The following is a 27,485-nucleotide window of genomic DNA, read 5'->3' on the forward strand; positions in this document are numbered from 1 at the left end:
GACGTCCATCTCTGAGAGAGACCCGTGGGGACGTCCATCTCAGAGAGAGACCCGTGGGGTCGTCCATCTCTGAGAGAGACCCGTGGGGACTTCCATCTCAGAGAGACCCGTGGGGACGTCCATCTCAGAGAGAGACCCGTGGGGACGTCCATCTCTGAGAGAGACCCGTGGGGACGTCCATCTCTGAGAGAGACCCGTGGGGACGTCCATCTCAGAGAGAGACCCGTGGGGTCGTCCATCTCTGAGAGAGACCCGTGGGGACTTCCATCTCAGAGACCCGTGGGGACGTCCATCTCAGAGAGAGACCCGTGGGGACGTCCATCTCAGATAGAGACCCGTGGGGACGTCCATCTCTGAGAGAGACCCGTGGGGACGTCCATCTCTGAGAGACCCGTGGGGACGTCCATCTCTGAGAGAGACCCGTGGGGACGTCCATCTCAGAGAGAGACCCGTGGGGACGTCCATCTCAGATAGAGACCCGTTGGGACGTCCATCTCTGAGAGAGACCCGTGGGGACGTCCATCTCTGAGAGAGACCCGTGGGGACGTCCATCTCTGAGAGAGAACCGTGGGGACGTCCATCTCTGAGAGAGACCCGTGGGGACTTCCATCTCAGAGAGAGACCCGTGGGGACGTCCATCTCAGAGAGACCCGTGGGGACGTCCATCTCAGAGAGAGACCCGTATGCCCTCTGTAGTATCTAGAATCTATTGGGGTTTTATATTTCACCCGGTTATGAATTACCACATTCACCGATATCACTAAGTTCTATTCACTGTGGAGCTGGGAACAAATGACAAAGAAAAAAGGATTTCTTCCATTCTGTTCACAGGTTATATCTTCTACTAGTTAATACTACTAACCTCAAATGAAATAAAGAAATAGCAGACAAATTGATATAAAAACATTTATTTTTAAAGTTGGAGAATCCTATGAATGACTCAATGGCTGGATAAAAAATAGTATATCTGAACAGTTGCTGTCCTGCTGAAGGTATTTTCATTTGTAAACTGAGTCTGTCCTAAATGGCATCCTATTGCCTATATAGGACACAGCCTGTGCTTATAAACATTATTGTGTGACCAAAGTGATCTCCTCTGATAAAACAGACAAGTGTCTGAAAACTTTAAAAAGTTACTTTGTTACAAAATGATACTGCAGGTGTAGAAAACTAAAAAGAACCGGTGGCATGAGTTCATCTAACAAAACCACAACTCACATTACATTTAAAATGACGATACACCGACCACAGCAATTACAGTTCTAGAAATGTATGGATAGAAATCATTAACAGTTCAAAATGCTACGCTACTTCATTTAGAACTGTATTGTCCCCCACAATTAAATGGGGGGGGCTATGGATCTGTTTACAACTTTAATGTAATTTAGAATTTTGTAAAGTCATTTAGAACTTTAAAACGTCATTTAGAATTGTGTAACATTTAGAACTTTAAAACGTCATTTAGAATTGTGTAACATTTAGAACTTTAAAACGTCATTTAGAATTGTGTAACATTTAGAGTTTTGTAACGTCATTTAGAATTGTGTAACGTCATTTAGAATTGTGTAACGTCATTTAGAGTTTTGTAACGTCATTTAGAATTGTGTAACGTCATTTAGAATTGTGTAACGTCATTTAGAGTTTTGTAACGTCATTTAGAATTGTGTAACGTCATTTAGAGTTTTGTAACGTCATTTAGAGTTTTGTAACGGGCTCTCTACATTTACTGTGGGCCGCTGGCTCTCTGCATTTACTGTGGGCCGCGGGCTCTCTACATTTACTGTGGGCCGCGGGGCTCTCTACATTTACTGTGGGCCACGGGGCTCTCTACATTTACTGTGGGCCACGGGGCTCTCTACATTTACTGTGGGCCACGGGGCTCTCTACATTTACTGTGGGCCACGGGGCTCTCTGCATTTACTGTGGGCCGGGGGCTCTCTGCATTTACTGTGGGCCGGGGGCTCTCTACATTTACTGTGGGCCACGGGGCTCTCTACATTTACTGTGGGCCACGGGGCTCTACATTTACTGTGGGCCACGGGGCTCTCTACATTTACTGTGGGCCGCGGGGCTCTCTACATTTACTGTGGGCCGCGGGGCTCTCTACATTTACTGTGGGCCGCGGGGCTCTCTACATTTACTGTGGGCCACGGGGCTCTCTACATTTACTGTGGGCCGGGGGCTCTCTGCATTTACTGTGGGCCGGGGGCTCTCTACATTTACTGTGGGCCGCGGGGCTCTCTACATTTACTGTGGGCCACGGGGCTCTCTACATTTACTGTGGGCCACGGGGCTCTCTACATTTACTGTGGGCCGGGGGCTCTCTACATTTACTGTGGGGGGGGGCTCTCTACATTTACTGTGGGCCACGGGGCTCTCTACATTTACTGTGGGCCGCGGGCTCTCTACATTTACTGTGGGCCGCGGGCTCTCTGCATTTACTGTGGGCCGCGGGCTCTCTGCATTTACTGTGGGCCGCGGGCTCTCTGCATTTACTGTGGGCCGCGGGCTCTCTGCATTTACTGTGGGCCGCGGGCTCTCTGCATTTACTGTGGGCCGCGGGCTCTCTGCATTTACTGTGGGCCGCGGGCTCTCTGCATTTACTGTGGGCCGCGGGCTCTCTACATTTACTGTGGGCCGCGGGCTCTCTACATTTACTGTGGGCCGCGGGCTCTCTACATTTACTGTGGGCCGCGGGCTCTCTACATTTACTGTGGGGGCTCTCTACATTTACTGTGGGCCGCGGGCTCTCTACATTTACTGTGGGCCGCGGGCTCTCTACATTTACTGTGGGAGCTCTCTACATTTACTGTGGGCCGCGGGCTCTCTACATTTACTGTGGGGGCTCTCTACATTTACTGTGGGCCGCGGGGCTCTCTGCATTTACTGTGGGCCGCGGGCTCTCTACATTTACTGTGGGCCGCGGGCTCTCTACATTTACTGTGGGCCGCGGGCTCTCTACATTTACTGTGGGGGCTCTCTACATTTACTGTGGGCCGCGGGGCTCTCTACATTTACTGTGGGGGCTCTCTACATTTACTGTGGGCCGCGGGCTCTCTACATTTACTGTGGGGGCTCTCTACATTTACTGTGGGCCGCGGGCTCTCTACATTTGTGAAGATGAAGATAGTACTGTTACCCCACAGTAGAAGCACCCCAAGGTAGTTCTGATAAACAGAACACTATACATCACCATCTAGTCATTACATAGGAGTTGAGACAGGAGGAAATGTTACAGCTTTCCTTTCACCAATAGTAAAGTTCCCAGAACCCAAAGTCACCTTAAAGAACATGCAAAAAGAGTTAAAAGAAAAAAACAGGCATAGGAAGTGTCATTATATATAACTGGGTCATATTCATTAGGACACACGTAATGAAACATTTAAAAAAAACATTGTCCATCAGAAAACGAGTGATTCTTATAGCTCAAGAACAAATAGTACTTTCCCATTTTGGACCATTTCGTGCCTAAAGAACATACCCCAGATTGACATTTATTTGTAAATTTTTGGATCATTGGATTCTGTTAAAGGGGCTACTCTCTGCAGACTCCATGTTAGTGAATATGAAGTAGAGGAACCCGGCTAGGATCAGGAAGACCAGGAACTGGACCCAGAGAGGGATCAGTCTCCCAGAACTCGTTGTGTTTTCCTTCTTCACAACGCCACCTCCAGACTTCACAACGGGCGTTGGTTTGGAGTAGGATGATGACGACGGTGTGTTGTAGACATGGGGCCTGAAAACAGGTCTCAAACATGACTACATTCATCCATGTGATCAGACCAACATAGTAAAAGCGGGCTCTTTAGTTAGGGGGATAGGTCTGTTTGTATACAAAACCTTCTGTAAGTATTCATACACCTTGACGCATTACACATTTTGTTGTGTTACAGCCTGAATTCAAAATGGATTAAAATGGATTCCTTTTTCCTCTCACCCATCTACACACACACAATACCCCATAATGACAAGATATTAGATATTTGTTTTAAATGTTTTTTTTCTTTTTACACATGTTTGCAAATGTATTGAAAATGAAACGCAAATCTCATTTACGTAAGAATTCACACCCGAGTCAAAACTTGTTAGAATCACCTTTGGCAGCGGTTACAGCCGTGAGTCGTTCTGGGTAAGTCTAAGAGCTTTGCAAACCTTGAAATTGTACAAAATTTGCTTACTTAATTTTTTAATATTTTTTTTTAAATATTCAAGCTCTGTGAAGTTGGTAGTTAATCATTGCTAGGCAACCATTTTCAGGTCCTGCCATTGGTTTTCAAGTAGATTTAAGTCACAACTAGGCCACTCAGGAACATTCAATATCGTCTTGGTAACCAACTCCAGTGTAGATTTGGCCTTGTGTTTCAGGTTATTGTCCTGCTGAAAGGCGAATGTCTCCCAGTGTCTGGTGGAAAGCAGACTGAACCAGGGTTTCCTCTAGGATAATGCCTGTGCTTAGCTTTATCCGGTTTCTTTTTATCCTTAAAAAAAAAAAAAAAAAACTCCCATGTCCTTGCCAATGACAAGCATACCCATAATGATGCAGTTACCACCATGCTTAAAAATATAAAAGTGGTACTCTGACGTGTTGGATTTGCCCCAAACAACACTTGGTATTCAGGACATGAAGTAAAAATTTTTTTTTTTTTTTGTAGTTTTACTTTAGTGCCTTTTGTTGCAAACACAATGTATGTTTCGGGAATAGTGTTATTCTGTACAGGCTGTCATTTTAGGTTCGATGCCTTTCTTTACGAGGCATTGGAAAACCTCCCTGGTCTTTGTGGTTGAATCTGTGTTTCAAAATGTACTCCTCGATTGAGAGGCCTTACAGATAATTGTATGTGTGAGGTACAGTGATGAAGTAGTCATTCAAAAAAAAGAAAAAAAGAATGTCAAACACTATTATTACCCACAGAGTCCATGCAACGGACGTGGCTTGTTAAGCACCATTATCATTCCTGAACGGGTTTAGGCTTGACATAACAACAGGGTTCAAGACATTTCAGCTTTATTTTGTATTCATTCGTAAACATTTCTACAAACGTAATTCCATTTTTACATTATGGAGTATTGTGTGTAGGCCAGAGACGACGACTCCATGGAATCTATTTTAAAATGAAGGCTGTAAAAAGAGTCAAGGGGTGGGGATACTTTCGGAAGGCATTTGTTAAGTATTCAGACCCTTTGACCTTTTCCACATTTTGTTGTGTTACAACCTTATTCTAAAATGGATTAAATTGTTTTCCCCTCAATCTACACACAATACTCCATTATGACATCACAATACTCCATAATGACATCACAATACTCCATAATGACAAAGCAAAAACAGGTTTAGAAATATTTGCAAATATATATTTTTTTAAATGGAAATATCACATTTACATAAGTATTCAGACCCTTTACTCAGTACTTTGTTGAAGCACCTTTGGAAGCGACTACAGCCTTGAGTCTTCTTGGGTATGTCGCTACAAGCTTGGCACACCTGTATTTGGGGAGTTTCTCACATTCTTCTCTGCAGATCCTCTCAAGCTCTGTCAGGTTGGATAGGGAGCGTCACTGCACAGCTATTTTCAGGTCTCCAGAGGTTTTGGCTCTGGCTGGGCCACTCATTTTCAGGTTTCCTCCAGGAGTGACGCTTGGCATTCAGGCCAAAGAGTTCAATCTTGGGTTCATCAGACCAGAGAATCTTGTTTCTCAATGTCAGAGTCCTTTCGGTGCCTTTTGGCAAACTCCAAGCGGGCTCACATTTGCCTTTTACTGAGGAGTGGCTTCCGTCTGGCCACTCTACCATAAAGGCCTGATTGGTGAGTAGTGCAGAGATGGTTGTCCTTCTAGAAGGTTCTCCCATCTCCACGGAGAAACTCTGGAGCTCTTGGTCACCTCCCTGACCACGGCCCTTCTCCCCCGATTGCTCAGTTTGGCCGGCTGGCCAGCTCTAAGGAGAAGAGTCTTGGTGGTTCCAAACTTCTTCCATTTAAGAATGATGGAGGCCCCTGTGTTCTTGGGGACCTTCAATGGCAGGGTAGCCTAGTGGTTGGACTGATGACTGGAGGGTTGCAGGTTCAAACCCCGAGCTGACAAGGTACAAAACTGTCATTCTGCCCCTGAACAAGGCAGTTAACCCACTGTTCCTAGGCAGTCATTGAAAATAAGAATTTGTTCTTAACTGACTTGCCTGGTTAAATAAAGGTAAAATAAATTAATAGTTAAACAAAGTTTTTTTTGTTAAATGCTGCGGAAATGTTTTGGTACCCTTCCCCAGATCTGTGCCTCGATACCATCCGGTCTCAGAGCTCTACGGACAATTCCTTCAACCTCATGGCTTGGTTTTTACTCCGACATGAAGTGTCAACTGTGGCACCTTATATAGACAGGTGTGTGTCTTTCCAAATCATGTCCAATCAATTGAATTTACCACAGGTTGGACTCCAATCAAAGTTGTAGAAACATCTCAAGGATGATCAATGGAAACAAGATGCACCTGAGCTCAATTTCCAGTCATATAGCACAGGGTCTGAATACTTATGTAAATAAGTTTATTTTTGTGAATTTGCAAAAGATTCTGAAAAACCTGTTTACTTTGTCATTATGGGGTATTGTGTGTAGATGTGAAGAGAAATATTTTATTTAATCCATTTTAGTCCAAGGCTGTAACGTAACAAAATGTGGGAAAAGGAAGGGGTCTGAATACTTCATGAATGCTCTGTACCAAAGGTACATTCAAGTGGAACAGTGGACTACCTAGTGTATATGAATGAAGGATACATGTCAGAGAAGCAGAAATCACATCTCTGAACAATTAGCCTGGTTTCAGATCGGTTTATGTTGCATTGCCAGCTCGTATTGGTTGTTTTCGGCACAATAATGACCATAGGACTTGGCAAGACCGCAACAGATCTGGGACCAGGCTATTAAAACATTTATTATACATGAACAATGTGAAATCTGTCTAAACTAGACTCACTCATCAATGTACGGTCTTCCACTGCTGTACTCTGGTCTTGATCTCGAATAGAGTTTACTGGAGAGAGAGACAGACAGACAGAGAGACAGACAGACGGAGAGAGAGAGAGATGGAGAGAGACAGACAGACAGAGAGAGAGACAGACGGAGAGAGAGAGAGATGGAGAGAGAGACAGACGGAGAGACAGACAGAGAGAGAGAGAGATGGAGAGAGAGACAGACGGAGAGACAGACAGAGAGAGAGAGAGATGGAGAGACAGACAGACAGACAGACAGACAGAGAGAGAGAGATGGAGAGAGAGAGAGAGAGACAGACAGAGAGAGAGATGGAGAGAGACAGACAGACAGACAGAGAGACAGACAGAGACAGACAGACGGAGAGAGAGAGAGATGGAGAGACACAGAGACAGAGAGAGAGACAGAGAGACACAGAGAGAGACAGACGGAGAGAGACAGAGAGAGAGACAGAGAGAGAGACAGAGAGAGAGACAGAGAGGCTTTGATACATTTTATTGGTCCACTTTAAATCAACTGACCACACAAACACTGAATAACATGACATTTACTAATGCAAAGCTATCTGTAAACATACTCATCCACCCGGTCCCTCTCACTGTACTCTGGTCTTGATCTTGAATAGGGTTTACTGCAAAGAAGAGAGAAAAGATTTAATTAGTTGTATTGGTCCACTTTAAATCAACTGACCACAAAGCTATCTGTAAACATACTCATCCACCCGGTCCCTCTCACTGTACTCTGGTCTTGATCTTGAATAGGGTTTACTGCAAAGAAGAGAGAAAAGATTTAATTAGTTGTATTGGTCCACTTTAAATCAACTGACCACAAAGCTATCTGTAAACATACTCATCCACCCGGTCCCTCTCGCTGTACTCTGGTCTTGAATAGGGTTTACTGCAAAGGAGAGAGAGAGAGAAAAGCTTTGATTAGTTGTATTGGTCCACTTTAAATCAACTGACCACAAAAACACTGAATAACATGACATTTTCTAATGCAAAGCCATCCGTAAACATACTCATCCACCCGGTCCCTCTCGCTGTACTCTGGTCTTGATCTCATGTAGGGTTTCCCATCTCCAGAAGGACCCTCACTTCTAACCTGCAAATATGAGAAACAGAAGAATATTGATGGTTATAAACTGGGTGGTTCAAGCCCCGAATGCTGAAAAATAATGTATTTTTTACTGTCCTAATTGTGTTGGTAACCAGTTTATAATATCAATAAGGTAATTCAGAGGTTTGTGGTATATGGTCAATATACCACGGCTAAGGGCTGTGTCCAGGTGCCTAAGAACAACCCTTATCCGTGGTATATAGGCCGTATAACCCCCCCCTCATTGCTTAATTAGACATTCTGTCAACAAAAGGACATGTTCTAGAAGCACTCGTGTCTCATTGCTTAATTTGACATTCTGTCAACAAAAGGACATGTTCTAGAAGCACTCGTGTCTCATTGCTTAATTAGACATTCTGTCAACAAAATGACATATTCTAGAAGCACTCGTGTCTCATTGCTAAATTAGACATTCTGTCAACAAAAAGACATATTCTAGAAGCACTCGTGTCTCATTGCTTAATTAGACATTCTGTCAACAAAAGGACATGTTCTAGAAGCACTCGTGTCTCATTGCTTAATTAGACATTCTGTCAACAAAAGGACATGTTCTAGAAGCAACTGCAAACAAAATAATCAATACTTACTGGTGTCTGGTAGGTGACATAGGTGACTTCTTCCTCTGAAATGAAACAGAAGTAAACCAACATTACCGAGTTCCACTTTCTTATTTACATTTTTATTCAATCTTTATTTAACTAGGCAAGTCAGTTAGGAACAAATTCTTATTTACAATGGCGGCCTAAAACCGGCCAAACCCTATCCAGGGCGACGCTGGGCCAATTGTGTGCCGCGTTATGGGACTCGTTATCACGGCCGGTTGTGATACAGCCCGGGATCGAACCAGGGTCTGTAGTGACACCTCTAGCACTGCGATGCAGTTCCTTAGACCGCTGCGCCTGTCGGGAGCTTAGTTCAGTCTAATGGTTGATATGCATAAAGTAGCCTTGTGTTATCATGCATGTCTAACTTACGGTCCTCTCTGTAGAAGGTTCTGTCTGGGGATGGTTTTGTCACAGTGACCTTGGCTTTGGCCATGGCTTCTGTCAGCTTCTTCTCATACAGTGGTCTTGTAGTGTCTACAACGCACAAATGTTAGGTGTGGCTCAGTAATGCAATTTAAAACCATAGTTACATGACTATTAGAATATCATCAGTACATTTGAGACTGTCTAGTCATAGACATCTAAGTTAGTCTATTAAGCAGGCCTACTCAGACTAGGAATTTGTAACTAAAATAACTAGCAAACGTTAGCTAAACTAAGCATGCCCAGCCCATGTATTGTAACTTTAAAACATAGGCTGGCCTAGCCAACTACACGCCATGATTAACGATGGCTTTCGCGGCAATAAAAACACATGTATAATAAAACTAGTGTGGGAGGACTGGAGCTCTGATGTCACATAAAATTAAGTTTTTATACAACAACAAAAAAAACTAGGGATTTCAACTGTGTAAATGCGTGTTATTCTTTCATTTTCTGTGAAGTCGGCGCTGCAGTCCGCCCACACTAGTCAACGCTCAACTCCATAGTAAATCGTGGAGTGTATTCGGACAGGGCTGGGTAAAGCTTAGCTTAACGTGAGCTAATTCAAACAACTCAAAGCTTGACTTACCAACGACAGGACCATGCTTAATTCCATACTCATCCAGCAGGTCCTTGATTTCTTGGTCAGATTTATTGCGCAGTGCGGCCATACTGTCGGCGATATATTTGTAGCTACTCTGATTGAAACAGACAATTACTCGTGTTGACTTACACTTTCATTTCCAAAAATCAAGCTTCTGTCCCCACCCACTTCCACACAACATTCCTATGTTACTTCCGGGTCCTCTTTGAACATCGCATTTAAACTGTGACAGCGCCCTCTGAATTTCCTGCGCGTTGGCAACAGTCACATCGTAACGTTACCAGAGAATTTATACAATAAGATGTACATTTGTGTGCAAAATCCAAGGCTTTCTGTATCTGTGATGGCAACAACAACAAAAACGACTGACGCTTAAAGTCGAATGGGACTATAAATATACCCCTTTATTATCCTCAAAACAGATAAAGACATGATATAGATGATGCCATGATACAAATAAGTGACAGCAACTACAGTATATAAGGAGATAGCATTTGCCTTACAAGTAAGCCTTTTTTTTTTTACTTAAAACTACTGCTACTTTTTACGTTCTAATTATATTCAGACACATTGGCAATACAGTACAGTCGTTAGGCAAGACAATTTTAGCCAAATCACCATTCCAAGTCCAGTTGGTATCTTGTCCACCAAAATGTCAGAAGTCCAATCACTGTCAACAGGGTTATCTTCACCAGTAACTTTAGCACCCTCAGACACTACAGAAACACAGTGTGTCAGAGGAATCAATCAATCAACGAAGCCCTTTTTTATAGCAAGTTGTGGGTTAAAGACTTACCTGGTCTCTCTTGGTGTGGGTCTGAGGCATTTTGCTGAGATCTTGTAGTTCTCCTTGTGGCTCCCGAGTCTCGGGTAAACTCATTCTCTGTCTCTCAGGCTCACTCTGCTCCTGAAATAGTCACAACATCGTCATCTGCTGGTAAAGTGTGCTGGCTAAAGGAAAGAGACAAAGAGACAGAGAGAGAGAGAGAGAGAGAGTGTGTGTGTGTGTGTGTGTGTGTGTGTGTGTGTGTGCGCTCACTTCAAGTCTTTCTGTAGAATCCAGGTCCTCGTCTCCATCAGATAAGTTGTCGACCAAATCAACATCACTGCTGCTGAGAACGTAGTAGACAGACAGTGACATAGTAAATCATTTCACTCATCTATACCACAGTGACATGTCTTGTTCAAGTAGAAATAGGCATTTCCTGGTTGGCGGTTGTCGTAACTATTTTTTATGTTTGTTATTTCACTTACCTGTCTGTGTATTCAATGACTTGAGGCAGGGGATCCATGCAGAACTGAACTGAACTCTTCCTCCCTGAAAAATCACATTCTGTTCCAGTGGCATTCTCCCCCTCTTCCTCTTCATCATTATAAAACTTGTAGAATGCCTTGATTCTCTCTTTCTCTTGTTCCCAACTCCTATTATCCTCTTCGTCATCCTCTTCGTCTGCAAGTTCTCCACTCTCTGTGATTCCAGACGCGTCATATTGGTAATCTTGAATTAAACCACCACGTTCCACATTATTTTTCCCTGTGTCCCAGCTTATATCAGTGTGAATGTGGCTCTTCAACCTTCCTGCTAGTTCCAGTTGAACTTTGTAAAGATGTTCCTCTTCTAAAGCGCCTGGCCCAGCCTCACCCCAAAGCCAAGTCTCCCGTTTATCCTCTCGTTGTTCAGCCTCCAATGTCCACAACGCTGCGGGCAAACTTTCCTCAGAGCCAGATGGTGACATGTTGCCGGTACCTCTGGAGATAGTTATAGCTGCTCTACCGCGTCTGGCCTCACTGTGAAGGGTAAAAGTGGAGACATCGGAGATGGTTTCTGAAAGATGCAGGTCGGCAGCAACGCTCTGCTTGGAGCCGTCCTCCTCTCCACCTCCCCACTGAACTTGAAGAGGAGAATCCTCAGACCCCCGGTCTCTCCGAGGAAGACCCTGGTATCTTGGCAGCGCTTGGTGTTCTTCCTTATACTTCTGTTGTTCCTCCTCATCCTCACTAGAACTGCCTCTGGAACTATTGTTGTCACTCTGAGGTTCAAGATGGTATCCAATACTCTTCCTCATGCTAGTGTCAATATTGGTTTTGAACATCGCACAATCTGCTAAATCTTGCTCACCTTCTACGCGTGGAGAGATAGAGGCTGTTACCACGTCTACTTTCTCTTCTGTATTCCAGATACCTTCCAAGGGACTAGACAGTTTTCCTCCATCCTTTTTGTATTTACACGGAGAGCAAACAGAGGGGTCATCTGCCTCTTGGTGGTCGTCCAATTGGAACTCCTTCATTTTCTTCTGAAGAGGGTGTTCCACAAAGGCGTTGACCATAAGAGCTTGCACATTCTGTGTTGCTGCAGGATCTGGCCAATCACAAACAACCTCTGGAGCTCCATCTTCTTCTTGCTCGTCTTCCTCTTCATTCTCCCGAGGAACAGTCTGCTGGGAGAGTAAGTTCGCTACTTTATTTGCCTCTTTTCTCTGTTTTTTGGTGATAGAGCTAGTCAGGACCTCCAGGTCTGAATCAGATGATTCCTCTTGGTTTTCTTCATCCGTCTGTCTTTCCTCTTCTTCACATATATCTGCTGTGATCTCCATGGTGACGTCTTCAGTGACACCCACAAAACACCTCACATCACTGTTTTCGAAAGTACCTTGCTCTGCGTTTCTGACTTCACGGTTTTCACTGTCTTGTTCGGCAAAAGGTTGTCCTGTGGTTACAATCTTCTCTATGTCCTGGAGTGCACCATCCCAGCTTTCTTCATCGTAGTGAACAACCACAGACCAACCCCCTGGCGAGCCAAGGTTCTTTATTCCTGTGTCCTCTTCTTCTCCTGAGTCCATCATCTCTGCCTCTTCCTCATCAATAGGTTGAGTATCCTCATGTCCTGAACCCATCTCTTCTTCAACAATATGTTGAGTCTCCTCTTCGTCATCATATATCTCCACTGAGATATGGTCAGATACAGTTTCAGTTTCTCCACCAGGCTCTCCCTCTATCTCTTCCTGTCCTACATCTTCCTCTTCCTCTCCCAGCACCGGTAACGTTCCAGGAGACATGTCTGGCTTGGCTTCGTAAAAAATGCACAAAGTGTAACTCTCCTTCAGGGAAAGATGGGAGGGATGAGTCAGCAACAACAACATCACAGACAGAAAAATATCACATGAGATGGAAAATAATAACAAAGACAGAAAAACAAAAACAAACACTTTCAGGAAGTAATTGCAGTAAATGTCAGTGAAAGTGCAGTGTTCTAACTACAACCTGCATAACGCTTACCTGAAAATGAATCCTCTAACAAATCAGCAAAGTCTTGTTCTATCTTCTAGGTAGAATAGGATAGGTACATTCAAACTATATATGTCATTGCATTTTTTGTGCATTTAGTTTTTCCAGTTTTACCAAGAGACAAGCAGACAAGAGACACGTAATGATTTCATGTTTGACAGCATTTCATTTCCTATTGAAGCTCTTCTGATTTCTGACAGGAAGTGAGTTTAGTTTAGTTTTACATCTGTTATTGCATCATGACGCTTCCTGTCAAAATGGGGATACAGAAATAGAACAAAACACATTGACAAGTAGTGACAGACAGACAGCACATAAAGAGAACGACAAAATAGTTTAAACTAATATGTTAATTAAAATGGCAGAAAATCACAGTATGTTAAAAGCATTTGCTTTGTCATAAAAAATAAAAAGTCACACATAAGAAGAAGGTGTTTATGTCGATGTACTCACCGTAGATTCAACATGTCAGCCGTGCTGTGGTTATACTTTCAGATGTAGAACACAAGCCCCAGCCCTACCTCTATCCCTTAGAGATGTAGGCTACCACTTCCACCCTGTCTGTCTGTCTCTGGCAAAGGAAGGTGCATCAACTGTCTAGGCCCTACCTCCATCCCTTAGAGATGTAGGCTACCACTTCCACCCTGTCTGTCTGTCTCTGTCTGTCTCTGGCAAAGGAAGGTGCATCAACTGTCTAGGCCCTACCTCAATCCCTTAGAGATGTAGGCTACCACTTCCACCCTGTCTATCTGTCTCTGTCTGTCTCTGGCAAAGGAAGGTGCATCAACTGTCTAGGCCCTACCTCCATCCCTTAGAGATGTAGGCTACCACTTCCACCCTGTCTATCTGTCTCTGTCTGTCTCTGGCAAAGGAAGGTGCATCAACTGTCTAGGCCCTACCTCCATCCCTTATAGATGTAGGCTACCACTTCCACCCTGTCTATCTGTCTCTGTCTGTCTCTGGCAAAGGAAGGTGCATCAACTGTCTAGGCCCTACCTCCATCCCTTAGAGATGTAGGCTACCACTTCCACCCTGTCTATCTGTCTCTGTCTGTCTCTGGCAAAGGAAGGTGCATCAACTGTCTAGGCCCTACCTCCATCCCTTAGAGATGTAGGCTACCACTTCCACCCTGTCTATCTGTCTCTGTCTGTCTCTGGCAAAGGAAGGTGCATCAACTGTCTAGGCCCTACCTCCATCCCTTAGACAGGGTGGAAGTGGTAGCCTACATCTCTATCTGTCTCTGTCTGTCTCTGGCAAAGGAAGGTGCATCAACTGTCTAGGCCCTACCTCCATCCCTTAGAGATGTAGGCTACCACTTCCACCCTGTCTATCTGTCTCTGTCTGTCTCTGGCAAAGGAAGGTGCATCAACTGTCTAGGCCCTACCTCCATCCCTTAGAGATGTAGGCTACCACTTCCACCCTGTCTATCTGTCTCTGTCTGTCTCTGGCAAAGGAAGGTGCATCAACTGTCTAGGCCCTACCTCCATCCCTTAGAGATGTAGGCTACCACTTCCACCCTGTCTATCTGTCTCTGTCTGTCTCTGGCAAAGGAAGGTGCATCAACTGTCTAGGCCCTACCTCCATCCCTTAGAGATGTAGGCTACCACTTCCACCCTGTCTATCTGTCTCTGTCTGTCTCTGGCAAAGGAAGGTGCATCAACTGTCTAGGCCCTACCTCCATCCCTTAGAGATGTAGGCTACCACTTCCACCCTGTCTATCTGTCTCTGTCTGTCTCTGGCAAAGGAAGGTGCATCAACTGTCTAGGTCCTACCTACATATGCATCAACTGTCTAGGCCCTAGCTACATATGCATCAACTGTCTAGGCCCTACATACATATGCATCAACTGTCTAGGTCCTACCTACATATGCATCAACTGTCTAGGTCCTACCTACATATACATCAACTGTCTAGGCCCTACCTACATATGCATCAACTGTCTAGGCCCTAGCTACATATGCATCAACTGTCTAGGCCCTAGATACATATGCATCAACTGTCTAGGCCCTACCTACATATGCATCAACTGTCTAGGCCCTACCTACATATGCATCAACTGTCTAGGCCCTGCCTACATATGCATCAACTGTCTAGGCCCTACCTACATATGCATCAACTGTCTAGGCCCTAGCTACATATGCATCAACTGTCTAGGCCCTAGATACATATGCATCAACTGTCTAGGCCCTAGCTACATATGCATCAACTGTCTAGGCCCTACCTACATATGCATCAACTGTCTAGGCCCTAGCTACATATGCATCAACTGTCTAGGCCCTACCTACATATGCATCAACTGTCTAGGCCCTAGCTACATATGCATCAACTGTCTAGGTCCTACCTACATATGCATCAACTGTCTAGGCCCTAGCTACATATGCATCAACTGTCTAGGTCCTACCTACATATGCATCAACTGTCTAGGCCCTAGCTACATATGCATCAACTGTCTAGGTCCTACCTACATATGCATCAACTGTCTAGGCCCTAGCTACATATGCATCAACTGTCTAGGCCCTACCTACATATGCATCAACTGTCTAGGCCCTACCTACATATGCATCAACTGTCTAGGCCCTAGCTACATATGCATCAACTGTCTAGGCCCTAGCTACATATGCATCAACTGTCTAGGCCCTACCTACATATGCATCAACTGTCTAGGCCCTAGCTACATATGCATCAACTGTCTAGGCCCTACCTACATATGCATCAACTGTCTAGGCCCTAGATACATATGCATCAACTGTCTAGGCCCTACCTACATATGCATCAACTGTCTAGGCCCTACCTACATATGCATCAACTGTCTAGGTCCTACCTACATATACATCAACTGTCTAGGTGGATGAACGCAGTGCCCTTGTTTGGGTGTAGGGCCTGATCAGAGCCTGGAGGTACTGAGGTGCCGTTCCCCTCACAGCTCCGTAGGCAAGCACCATGGTCTTGTAGCGGATGCGAGCTTCAACTGGAAGCCAGTGGAGAGAGCGGAGGAGCGGGGTGACGTGAGAGAACTTGGGAAGGTTGAACACCAGACGGGCTGCGGCGTTCTGGATGAGTTGTAGGGGTTTAATGGCACAGGCAGGGAGCCCAGCCAACAGCGAGTTGCAGTAATCCAGACGGGAGATGACAAGTGCCTGGATTAGGACCTGCGCCGCTTCCTGTGTGAGGCAGGGTCGTACTCTGCGGATGTTGTAGAGCATGAACCTACAGGAACGGGCCACCGCCTTGATGTTAGTTGAGAACGACAGGGTGTTGTCCAGGATCACGCCAAGGTTCTTAGCGCTCTGGGAGGAGGACACAGTGGAGTTGTCAACCGTGATGGCGAGATCATGGAACGGGCAGTCCTTCCCCGGGAGGAAGAGCAGCTCCGTCTTGCCGAGGTTCAGCTTGAGGTGGTGATCCGTCATCCACACTGATATGTCTGCCAGACATGCAGAGATGCGATTCGCCACCTGGTAGGAGCGACCTAGACAGTTGATGCATCAACTGTCTAGGCCCTACCTACATATCCATCAACTGTCTAGGTCCTACCTACATATACATCAACTGTCTAGGCCCTACCTACATATGCATCAACTGTCTAGGCCCTACCTACATATGCATCAACTGTCTAGGTCCTACCTACATATCCATCAACTGTCTAGGCCCTATCTACATATGCATCAACTGTCTAGGCCCTACCTACATATCCATCAACTGTCTAGGCCCTACCTACATATCCATCAACTGTCTAGGCCCTACCTACATATGGATCAACTGTCTAGGCCCTAGCTACATATGCATCAACTGTCTAGGTCCTACCTACATATGCATCAACTGTCTAGGCCCTACCTACATATGCATCAACTGTCTAGGCCCTAGCTACATATGTATCAACTGTCTAGGCCCTAGCTACATGTGCATCAACTGTCTAGGCCCTACCTACATATACATCAACTGTCTAGGTCCTACCTACATATACATCAACTGCCTAGGCCCTACCTACATATACATCAACTGCCTAGGCCCTACCTACATATGCATCAACTGTCTAGGCCCTACCTACATATGCATCAACTGTCTAGGCCCTAGCTACATATGTATCAACTGTCTAGGCCCTACCTACATATGCATCAACTGTCTAGGTTCTACCTACATATGCATCAACTGTCTAGGCCCTACCTACATATGCATCAACTGTCTAGGCCCTACCTACATATGGATCAACTGTCTAGGCCCTACCTACAAATGCATCAACTGTCTAGGCCCTAGCTACATATGCATCAACTGTCTAGGCCCTACCTACATATGCATCAACTGTCTAGGCCCTACCTACATATGCATCAACTGTCTAGGCCCTAGCTACATATGTATCAACTGTCTAGGCCCTACCTACATATGCATCAACTGTCTAGGCCCTAGCTACATATGCATCAACTGTCTAGGCCCTAGCTACATATGCATCAACTGTCTAGGCCCTACCTACATATGCATCAACTGTCTAGGCCCTAGCTACATATGCATCAACTGTCTAGGCCCTACCTACATATCCATCAACTGTCTAGGTCCTACCTACATATACATCAACTGTCTAGGCCCTACCTACATATGCATCAACTGTCTAGGCCCTACCTACATATGCATCAACTGTCTAGGTCCTACCTACATATCCATCAACTGTCTAGGCCCTATCTACATATGCATCAACTGTCTAGGCCCTACCTACATATCCATCAACTGTCTAGGCCCTACCTACATATCCATCAACTGTCTAGGCCCTACCTACATATGGATCAACTGTCTAGGCCCTAGCTACATATGCATCAACTGTCTAGGTCCTACCTACATATGCATCAACTGTCTAGGCCCTACCTGCATCAACTGTCTAGGCCCTAGCTACATATGTATCAACTGTCTAGGCCCTAGCTATGTGCATCAACTGTCTAGGCCCTACCTACATATACATCAACTGTCTAGGTCCTACCTACATATACATCAACTGCCTAGGCCCTACAATACATCAACTGCCTAGGCCCTACCTACATATGGTCTAGGCCCTACCTACATATGCATCAACTGTCTAGGCCCTAGCTACATATGTATCAACTGTCTAGGCCCTACCTACATATGCATCAACTGTCTAGGTTCTACCTACATATGCATCAACTGTCTAGGCCCTAACATATGCATCAACTGTCTAGGCCCTACCTACATATGGATCAACTGTCTAGGCCCTACCTACAAATGCATCAACTGTCTAGGCCCTAGCTACATATGCATCAACTGTCTAGGCCCTACCTACATATGCATCAACTGTCTAGGCCCTACCTACATATGCATCAACTGTCTAGGCCCTAGCTACATATGTATCAACTGTCTAGGCCCTACCTACATATGCATCAACTGTCTAGGCCCTAGCTACATATGCATCAACTGTCTAGGCCCTAGCTACATATGCATCAACTGTCTAGGCCCTACCTACATATGCATCAACTGTCTAGGCCCTAGCTACATATGCATCAACTGTCTAGGCCCTACCTACATATGCATCAACTGTCTAGGCCCTACCTACATATGCATCAACTGTCTAGGCCCTAGCTACATATGCATCAACTGTCTAGGCCCTAGCTACATATGCATCAACTGTCTAGGCCCTACCTACATATGCATCAATTGTCTAGGCCCTACCTACATATGCATCAACTGTCTAGGCCCTACCTACAAATGCATCAACTGTCTAGGCCTTAGCTACATATGCATCAACTGTCTAGGCCCTACCTACATATGCATCAACTGTCTAGGCCCTACCTACATATGCATCAACTGTCTAGGCCCTGCCTACATATGCATCAACTGTCTAGGCCCTACCTACATATGTATCAACTGTCTAGGCCCTACCTACATATGCATCAACTGTCTAGGCCCTACCTACATATGCATCAACTGTCTAGGCCCTACCTACATATAACTTACTGGTGAACATATAAACTATCTCCATTCTTGTATAATATGTTATAAGGGATGAATCCAAAATAGACTTCAGTCTGCAGATATCAAATAAATATAATGTATTAGTCTTTGTGCTGACTGAAATAATATATTTTCTCAGACGCCATCTCATATGATATTTTTCTGTCTGTGATGTTGTTGTTGCAGACTCATCCCTCCCATCTTTCCCTGAAGGAGAGTTAGACTTTGAGTCTCTCTATTTTGACGAAGCCAAGCCAGACATGTCTCCTGGAACGTTACCGGTGCTGAGAGAGGAAGAGGAAGATGTAGGACAGGAAGAGATAGAGGGAGAGCCTGGTGGAGAAACTGAAACTGTATCTGACCATATCTCAGTGGAGATATAGGATGACGAAGAGGAGACTCAACATATTGATGAGGAAGAGATAGGTTCAGGAGAAGAGGAGACAACATATTGATGAGGAAGAGATAGGTTCAGGAGAAGAGGAGACAACATATTGATGATGAATAGATAGGTTCAGGAGAAGAGGAGACAACATATTGATGAGGAAGAGATAGGTTCAGGAGAAGAGGAGACAACATATTGATGAGGTTTAGGAGAAGAGGAGACAACATATTGATGAGGTTTAGGAGAAGAGGAGACAACATATTGATGAGGTTTAGGAGAAGAGGAGACAACATATTGATGAGGTTTAGGAGAAGAGGAGACAACATATTGATGAGGTTCAGGAGAAGAGGAGACTCAACATATTGATGAGGAAGAGATAAGCACAGTGTGTCTTTCTTAATTCCATTCGTTTGGTTTTAGTTTTGTGTGTATTGTTGTGAATTGTTAGATACTACAGCACTGTTGGTGCTAGGAACACAAGTATTTCACTACACCTGCAATAACATCTGCTAAATATACAGTATGTATGTGACCAATATCATTTGATTTGATGGCTTCCCCTTTAGAGTCTCAAACCTCCTGAATCACACACAGGTCACAGCAAGCCAGAATCTAGAGAGGGAAAAACAGAATCTAGAGAGGGGAAAACAGAATCTAGAGAGGGGAAAACAGCATCTAGAGAGGGAAAAACATAATCTAGAGAGGGAAAAAACAGAATCTAGAGACGGAGAAAACAGAATCTAGGGAGGGGAAATCAGAATCTAGAGAGGGGAAATCAGAATCTAGAGAGGGGAAATCAGAATCTAGAGAGGGGAAAACAGAATCTAGAGAGGGAAAAACAGAATCTAGAGAGGGAAAAACCAGAATCTAGAGAGGGGAAAACAGAATCTAGAGAGGGGAAAACAGAATCTAGAGAGGGAAAATCAGAATCTAGAGAGGGAAAAACAGAATCTAGGGCCCCAGAAGGATAAGGCCCCAGATGGATAAGGCCCCAGAAGGATAGGGCCCTATAAGGATAGGGCCCCAGATGGATAGGGCCCCAGAAGGCTAGGGCCCCAGAAGGTTTGGGCCCCAGAAGGATAGGGCCCCAGAAGGCTAGGGCCCCAGAAGGATAGGGCCCTAGAAGGATAGGGCCCCAGAAGGCTAGGGCCCCAGAAGGATAGGGCCCCAGAAGGATAGGGCCCCAGAAGGCTAGGGCCCTAGAAGGATAGGGCCCGAGAAGGCTAGGGCCCCAGAAGGATAGGGCCCCAGAAGGCTAGGGCCCCAGAAGGCTAGGGCCCCAGAAGGATAGGGCCCCAGAAGGCTAGGGCCCCAGAAGGATAGGGCCCTAGAAGGATAGGGCCCCAGAAGGACATGGCCAGCCCTGCATGCTGAATGCAGTTGTACATACCCTCTCGTTCTTTAACCATAGGTGTATTGGAAGAAGAAACTGTGAAGTCCCTGCTTCAACCTCTGTCTTCGGGGACCCATTTTCCGGAAGTATAATTGCTACCTTCCGTGTCTGCTCATTTAGGAGTTGGTGAAATTCAAACCATTTCAGTGAGTGTCATTGTTTCATAAATCCGTTATCTTTAAACATAGCCTGCTGCAGGTCATCAAATGGCATCAGGTGTGTTGACACAGCTTTGGCAATTTACAGGCCCACATACTCAATGATAATTTGACAAATATACAGCAGAATATGAATCTGAACAAGCAGTCACCCCTCCAGGACAGTCACCCCTCCAGGTCAGTCACTCCTCCAGGACAGTCACCCCTTCAGGACAGTCACTCCTCCAGGATAGTCCCCCCTCCAGGACAGTCCCCCCTCCAGGACAGTCCCCCCTCCAGGACAGTCACCCCTCCAGGACAGTCACCCCTCCAGGACAGTCACCCCTCCAGGACAGTCCAGGACAGTCCCCCCTCCAGGACAGTCACCCTCCAGGACAGTCCCCCTCCAGGACAGTCCCCCTCCAGGACAGTCACCCCTCCAGGACAGTCCCCCTCCAGGACAGTCCCCCCTCCAGGACAAGGACAGTCACCCCTCCAGGACAGTCCCCCCTCCAGGACAGTCCCCCCTCCAGGACAGTCACCCCTCCAGGACAGTCACCCCTCCAGGACAGTCCCCCCTCCAGGACAGTCACCCCTCCAGGACAGTCACCCCTCCAGGACAGTCCCCCCTCCAGGACAGTCCCCCCTCCAGGACAGTCACCCCTCCAGGACAGTCCCCCCTCCAGGACAGTCACCCCTCCAGGACAGTCATTGGACCTTCTACAGTCATTTTATTACAGTCGATTTCCACAAACTCCACAAAAATGGACAGCACTTGTGACAATAATGTAAACACAATCATTAACATTATGGCCGAGTTCTGATCCGATCGCACCTTTTAAAGGCAATGTTTCCACACTCACACTGCATTCACGGTAAACTCTGCATATGTCACCTCGGGAGTGACCTTTAAATGTCAAACGCGCTACAACGCTGATCCTACAGCGGATCGGATTGAATCCCGCTCTCTGTTTCTCAAACAAAATGACACAAAACAGAATACTTATTGTGATACTCATCTAACGATTTTTCATGATCTGCAACGATTTTTTGTGTCCAACTAAAATATGAGGTGCATTAGTCAAATATAATCATTTCAAACACAGATATTGAACAATCTTTACATAATGATGCTTATGTAGCATTGGTGGCTGCTGAGAGGAGGACGGTTCATAGTAAAGGCTGGACTGGAGTCAATGGAATGGAATCTAAACATGCGGTTTCCATGTGGGTTGATTCCATTCCATTGACTCCAGTCCTGCCTTTACTATGAACCGTCCTCCTCTCAGCAGCCTTCACTGATAGGCAGTAAATTGTTATTTGTATCCCAGAGTTTGTGTAATGTGTAACATTGTAAACATTCATGTTAAAGTCAATCAAACTATATCTGCAGAGAGACTACTTCAAAGTTGAAATCAAAAGCAACTAATTCTTAGTTGTCATTCTCAATTCATCTATAAAGGCACACAAACGTTCTGAGTTATAAATATAAATTAAATTAATAGATTGTTTTGTCTTTTATCATTTGGATTGTTTTTGCTAGATTTTTTTCTTTAAAAAATAAATTAATAATAACTTAACAAAAATTCCTAATATACACGAAACAAACTCAATCAAACTATAAATCATAAACCTGAGCTGTGGTAGCCTGAGTCCCAGATCTCTTTGTACTGTCTTGTCAAGTCCAATGTCTTAGAGTTGGCAAGAGAGCCCCAACCGATGTGGGACTCAGGCTAGTGCTGTGGTCAGACAGGCCTGAAGCAGCCAACGTGTTGTGGAGAGGCGGCCTGCATTAGATAGTCCTCTATGTGTTCCTCTACAGCTGAGTACAGGTCCTGGACTTGGTCCTTGAAGGGAGGATGCCACGCCCACAAGATGGCCACCGCCACCATGGACAGGAGCAGTGGTAGTAGAACACAGAGCCATATCCACGAGACACAGGGCTTCTAGAAACAGAAGGAAAAGTACATACAATTCTGGTCTTTACAAAGTTAACCTGTACTGAAGCGCAGTAAAAAACAACATTTCCTTCAAAGTGGATGTAACTGCACCGCCAGGGGCATATTTCACACACACACACACACCCTGCACACCCTGCTGCTGTGTCGGTGGCTGAGCTGTCGGAGTTCGTCCCTGCACTGCGTCAGACGGACCTGGCACGACTGGCACTCTGCCTCCACGGCTTCCAGATCGTTCTGCAGCTCCTCACACTGCACACACACACACACACAGACACTATGAAATACATTTTTTTTCTCCACCATTGTGTATGAAATATAATTTGGGGACTGAATTGAAACATCTTTACATTTAGCTGAGAATGAAATATTCCTGTTCCACTTATTGGTCCAATTCAGGAGGGTTCAGGAGGGCTCCTTTAATTCCATTCCTACTTATTGGCAACGTTTCAATGAACATGTAATAACTGCCATTATTCTCCTGTAATCACTACGAGGTCTGGGTTTATGAACCCCTCCTTCCTCACCTCCCTGTCCTTCAGCTGTAATCACTACGAGGTCTGGGTTTATGAACCCCTCCTTCCTCACCTCCCTCTCCTTCAGCTGTAATCACTACGAGGTCTGGGTTTATGAACCCCTCTTCCTCACCTCCCTCTCCTTCAGCTGTAATCACTACGAGGTCTGGGTTTATGAACCCCTCCTTCCTTACCTCCCTCTCCTTCAGCTGTAATCACTACGAGGTCTGGGTTTATGAACCCCTCTTCCTCACCTCCCTCTCCTTCAGCTGTAATCACTACGAGGTCTGGGTTTATGAACCCCTCTTCCTCACCTCCCTCTCCTTCAGCTGTAATCACTACGAGGTCTGGGTTTATGAACCCCTCCTTCCTCACCTCCCTCTCCTTCAGCTGTAATCACTACGAGGTCTGGGTTTATGAACCCCTCCTTCCTCACCTCCCTCTCCTTCAGCTGTAATCACTACGAGGTCTGGGTTTATGAACCCCTCTTCCTCACCTCCCTCTCCTTCAGCTGTAATCACTACGAGGTCTGGGTTTATGAACCCCTCTTCCTCACCTCCCTCTCCTTCAGCTGTAATCGGTCCAGAGCGTGACGGAGCTGCTCCAGAACCTGATCTCCATCTCCCCATAATAGCTGCTTCTGCTGTGACGATACAATCAGCTCCTCCTCCTCCGACTGCTCCAGAGACACATCCAACTGGGCCAGGGTCCGCTCCAGCTGGGCCAGGGTCTCCTCCTCCGACTGCTCCAGAGACACATCCAGCTGGGCCAAGGTCTCCTCCTCCGACTGCTCCAGAGACACATCCAGCTGGGCCAGGGTCCGCTCCAGCTGGGCCAGGGTCTCTTCCGACTTCGACTGCTCCAGAGACACATCCAGCTGGGCCAAGGTCTCCTCCTCCTCCGACTGCTCCAGAGACACATCCAACTGGGCCAAGGTCTCCTCCTCCTCCGACTGCTCCAGAGACACATCCAACTGGGCCAGGGTCTCCTCCTCCGACTGCTCCAGAGACACATCCAGCTGGGCCAGGGTCTCCTCCTCCTCCGACTGCTCCAGAGACACATCCAACTGGGCCAGGGTCTCCTCCTCCTCCGACTGCTCCAGAGACACATCCAACTGGGCCAGGGTCCGCTCCAACTGGGCCAGGGTCTCCTCCGACTTCGACTGCTCCAGAGACACATCCAGCTGGGCCAAGGTCTCCTCCTCCTCCGACTGCTCCAGAGACACATCCAACTGGGCCAGGGTCTCCTCCTCCGACTGCTCCAGAGACACATCCAGCTGGGCCAGGGTCTCCTCCTCCTCCGACTGCTCCAGAGACACATCCAACTGGGCCAGGGTCCGCTCCAACTGGGCCAGGGTCTCCTCCTCCTCCGACTGCTCCAGCGACACATCCAACTGGACCAAGGATTCATCCAGGGACACCTCCTGAGTGTCAGCTCTGGCATCTAGGAGTCAGGCAAGGCAAGATGAGAAAGCCATTAATGAATTAATTCCTTTAGTTTCTACTTCACTACTAAAATATATTCAGATGCAGAACCCCATGAAAATTGGTGTGTGTGTATCAAACTACATGTGTTATTTGTATGGCCTCTAACCTCTCATCTCATGGATCTGGTCCCTCAGGTTCTGGTTCTGTTCTTCCAGCAGAACAATGTTGGACTGTAACTCCTCCTCCACTCGCTGTACTGCCCCCAGCTCCTCCCTCAGCCCCGCCTCCTGACCCCTGGCCAGCTGCACACAACAGACACCAACCAGCCTCTTGAGCATTAATATACACAGCTATGTCTATACAAACATCTTTTCCCCCTAGAATTAAATCTATTTTAGATCCAGATTTTTATCCAACTCCAGTTAGTTAAATGACAGTAACCCAATGGATCACACAATATGTAGCGGTCTCTCTGATCATGATGTAGTCTCACTTCACCAGAGGCTAACTGATTATGACGGCATCCTTCAGTGCCTCACAGAACACTCCACTCTGCGATAACTGCTGTCTGTACAGCAGTGACTACTGTACCTCCAGTTGGTTCTGCAGTTGTAGAACCTGTTCAGAGCTGATCTCCTGTTTCTTCTTCAGCTGTTCTGAGCTCTCCTTCATTTCCTCACACAGACCCTGCCACTGTGCTGCTTCCACCCTGGCTGCCTGCAGCAACATCTAGTGGACAGGAGGAAGAAGTACACCTACATTATACAGAGAGACAGCACCTAGTGGACAGAGAAGTACACCTACATTATACAGAGAGACAGCACCTAGTGGACAGAGAAGTACACCTACATTATACAGAGAGACAGCACCTAGTGGACAGAGAAGTACACCTACATTATACAGAGAGACAGCACCTAGTGGACAGAGAAGTACACCTACATTATACAGAGAGACAGCACCTAGTGGACAGAGAAGTACACCTACATTATACAGAGAGACAGCACCTAGTGGACAGAGAAGTACACCTACATTATACAGAGAGACAGCACCTAGTGGACAGAGAAGTACACCTACATTATACAGAGAGACAGCACCTAGTGGACAGAGAAGTACACCTACATTATACAGAGAGACAGCACCTAGTGGACAGAGAAGTACACCTACATTATACAGAGAGACAGCACCTAGTGGACAGAGAAGTACACCTACATTATACAGAGAGACAGCACCTAGTGGACAGAGAAGTACACCTACATTATACAGAGAGACAGCACCTAGTGGACAGAGAAGTACACCTACATTATACAAGACAAGCCACTACAAGTGTTATCAATGTAGGGCTTCATAGTATTCAATACACTATCTCGACAGTAGAAACCTGGTGAAATGGTATGAGCAATTCATTATAGCCAAAACGTAACATCAGTTTAGTATAGCTGCAAAGTGCCGGCCTGTACATGAACAGGGTGTCTGCATGTGCCAGAGAGAGAGACAGAGACAAAGAAAAACCCCAACCTCGAGTGTCTTGGCCTGACTGAGTGTGTGTTATATGAGGCAGGTATGAGCAGGGTGTCTGTATGTGCCAGAGACAGAGAGAGAGAGAGAGACAGAGAGAGACAGAGAAAGACCCCAACCTCGAGTGTCTCGGCCTGACTGAGAGTGTGCTATATGAGGCAGGTATGAACAGGGTGTCTGTATGTGCCAGAGACAGAGAGAGACAGAGAGAGAGAGAGACAGAGAAAAACCCCAACCTCGAGTGTCTCGGCCTGACTGAGTGTGTGTTATATGAGGCAGGTATGAACAGGGTGTCTGTATGTGCCAGAGACAGAGAGAGAGAGAGACAGAGAAAGACCCCAACCTCGAGTGTCTCGACCTGACTGAGTGTGTGTTATATGAGGCAGGTATGAACAGGGTGTCTGTATGTGCCAGAGACAGAGAGAGAGAGAGACAGAGAAAGACCCCAACCTCGAGTGTCTCGGCCTGACTGAGAGTGTGTTATATGAGGCAGGTATGAACAGGGTGTCTGTATGTGCCAGAGACAGAGAGAGAGAGAGACAGAGAAAGACCCCAACCTCGAGTGTCTTGGCCTGACTGAGTGTGTGTTATATGAGGCAGGTATGAGCAGGGTGTCTGTATGTGCCAGAGACAGAGAGAGAGAGAGACAGAGAAAGACCCCAACCTCGAGTGTCTCGGCCTGACTGAGAGTGTGTTATATGAGGCAGGTATGAACAGGGTGTCTGTATGTGCCAGAGACAGAGAGAGAGAGAGACAGAGAAAGACCCCAACCTCGAGTGTCTCGGCCTGACTGAGAGTTTGTTATGTGAGGCAGGTATGAACAGGGTGTCTGTATGTGCCAGAGACAGAGAGAGAGAGAGACAGAGAAATACCCCAACCTCGAGTGTCTTGGCCTGACTGAGTGTGTGTTATATGAGGCAGGTATGAGCAGGGTGTCTGTATGTGCCAGAGACAGAGAGAGAGAGAGACAGAGAAAGACCCCAACCTCGAGTGTCTCGGCCTGACTGAGAGTGTGTTATATGAGGCAGGTATGAACAGGGTGTCTGTATGTGCCAGAGACAGAGAGAGAGAGAGACAGAGAAAGACCCCAACCTCGAGTGTCTCGGCCTGACTGAGAGTTTGTTATGTGAGGCAGGTATGAACAGGGTGTCTGTATGTGCCAGAGACAGAGAGAGAGAGAGACAGAGAAAG

General features: G+C 46.2%; 3 protein-coding genes across 6 annotated transcripts in view; all 3 read right to left on the minus strand.

The window, feature by feature from the left end:
* Positions 1-892: 892 nt before the first annotated feature.
* On the minus strand, positions 893-9,916 carry LOC115127612 (emerin-like). Of its 3 annotated transcripts, XM_029657226.2 has the most exons (9): positions 9,712-9,915; positions 9,069-9,173; positions 8,682-8,716; positions 7,997-8,079; positions 7,828-7,875; positions 7,692-7,745; positions 7,556-7,609; positions 6,965-7,021; positions 893-3,736 (listed from the first exon to the last, which is right to left on the minus strand). In XM_029657226.2, exons 1-9 carry the CDS (start codon positions 9,791-9,793, stop codon positions 3,514-3,516), a joined length of 741 nt encoding a protein of 246 aa, XP_029513086.1. In that variant the 5' UTR covers positions 9,794-9,915; the 3' UTR covers positions 893-3,513. The 3 variants fall into 3 exon arrangements, with proteins under 3 accessions (XP_029513086.1, XP_029513087.1, XP_029513088.1); XM_029657227.2 differs by lacking the exon at positions 7,828-7,875 and having other exon boundaries at positions 9,712-9,916; XM_029657228.2 differs by lacking the exon at positions 7,692-7,745.
* A 187-nt stretch (positions 9,917-10,103) lies between these two features.
* Positions 10,104-15,011, minus strand: LOC115127611 (uncharacterized). Of its 2 annotated transcripts, none has more exons than XM_029657225.2 (5): positions 13,003-15,011; positions 10,981-12,824; positions 10,766-10,835; positions 10,523-10,633; positions 10,104-10,442 (listed from the first exon to the last, which is right to left on the minus strand). In XM_029657225.2, exons 2-5 carry the CDS (start codon positions 12,780-12,782, stop codon positions 10,341-10,343), a joined length of 2,085 nt encoding a protein of 694 aa, XP_029513085.2. In that variant the 5' UTR covers positions 12,783-12,824; positions 13,003-15,011; the 3' UTR covers positions 10,104-10,340. The 2 variants fall into 2 exon arrangements, with proteins under 2 accessions (XP_029513085.2, XP_029513082.2); XM_029657222.2 differs by having other exon boundaries at positions 10,766-10,838; positions 13,003-15,005.
* Positions 15,012-21,590: 6,579 nt separating this feature from the next.
* The window catches only part of LOC135562794 (uncharacterized), a 28,145-nt gene continuing 22,250 nt past the window's right edge, over positions 21,591-27,485 (minus strand). The window contains 5 exon segments of the mRNA XM_065005155.1: positions 21,591-22,825; positions 22,964-23,089; positions 23,909-24,795; positions 24,946-25,081; positions 25,371-25,508. Of these exon segments, the coding sequence (XP_064861227.1) occupies positions 22,625-22,825; positions 22,964-23,089; positions 23,909-24,795; positions 24,946-25,081; positions 25,371-25,508 (1,488 nt within the window). The 3' untranslated portion in view covers positions 21,591-22,624.

The sequence above is a fragment of the Oncorhynchus nerka genome, linkage group LG20 (assembly GCF_034236695.1).
Source record: "Oncorhynchus nerka isolate Pitt River linkage group LG20, Oner_Uvic_2.0, whole genome shotgun sequence".
Taxonomy (NCBI): domain Eukaryota; kingdom Metazoa; phylum Chordata; class Actinopteri; order Salmoniformes; family Salmonidae; genus Oncorhynchus; species Oncorhynchus nerka.

What these genes read in the sequence shown, in the direction of transcription:
- LOC115127612 (XM_029657226.2), bottom strand. Translation starts at nt 9,793, where the DNA reads ATGGCCGCACTGCGCAATAAATCTGACCAAGAAATCAAGGACCTGCTG. An exon ending in AACCTTCTACAGAGAGGACC is followed by an intron (nt 8,717 to 9,068) that starts GTAAGTTAGACA and finishes GTTTCATTTCAG; the next exon opens with AGGAAGAAGTCACCTATGTC. An exon ending in GAGAGGGACCGGGTGGATGA is followed by an intron (nt 7,610 to 7,691) that starts GTATGTTTACAG and finishes TCTTCTTTGCAG; the next exon opens with TAAACCCTATTCAAGATCAA.
- LOC115127611 (XM_029657222.2), bottom strand. Translation starts at nt 12,782, where the DNA reads ATGTCTCCTGGAACGTTACCGGTGCTGGGAGAGGAAGAGGAAGATGTA. An exon ending in GTCATTGAATACACAGACAG is followed by an intron (nt 10,839 to 10,980) that starts GTAAGTGAAATA and finishes CTACGTTCTCAG; the next exon opens with CAGCAGTGATGTTGATTTGG. An exon ending in ATTCTACAGAAAGACTTGAA is followed by an intron (nt 10,634 to 10,765) that starts GTGAGCGCACAC and finishes TGACTATTTCAG; the next exon opens with GAGCAGAGTGAGCCTGAGAG.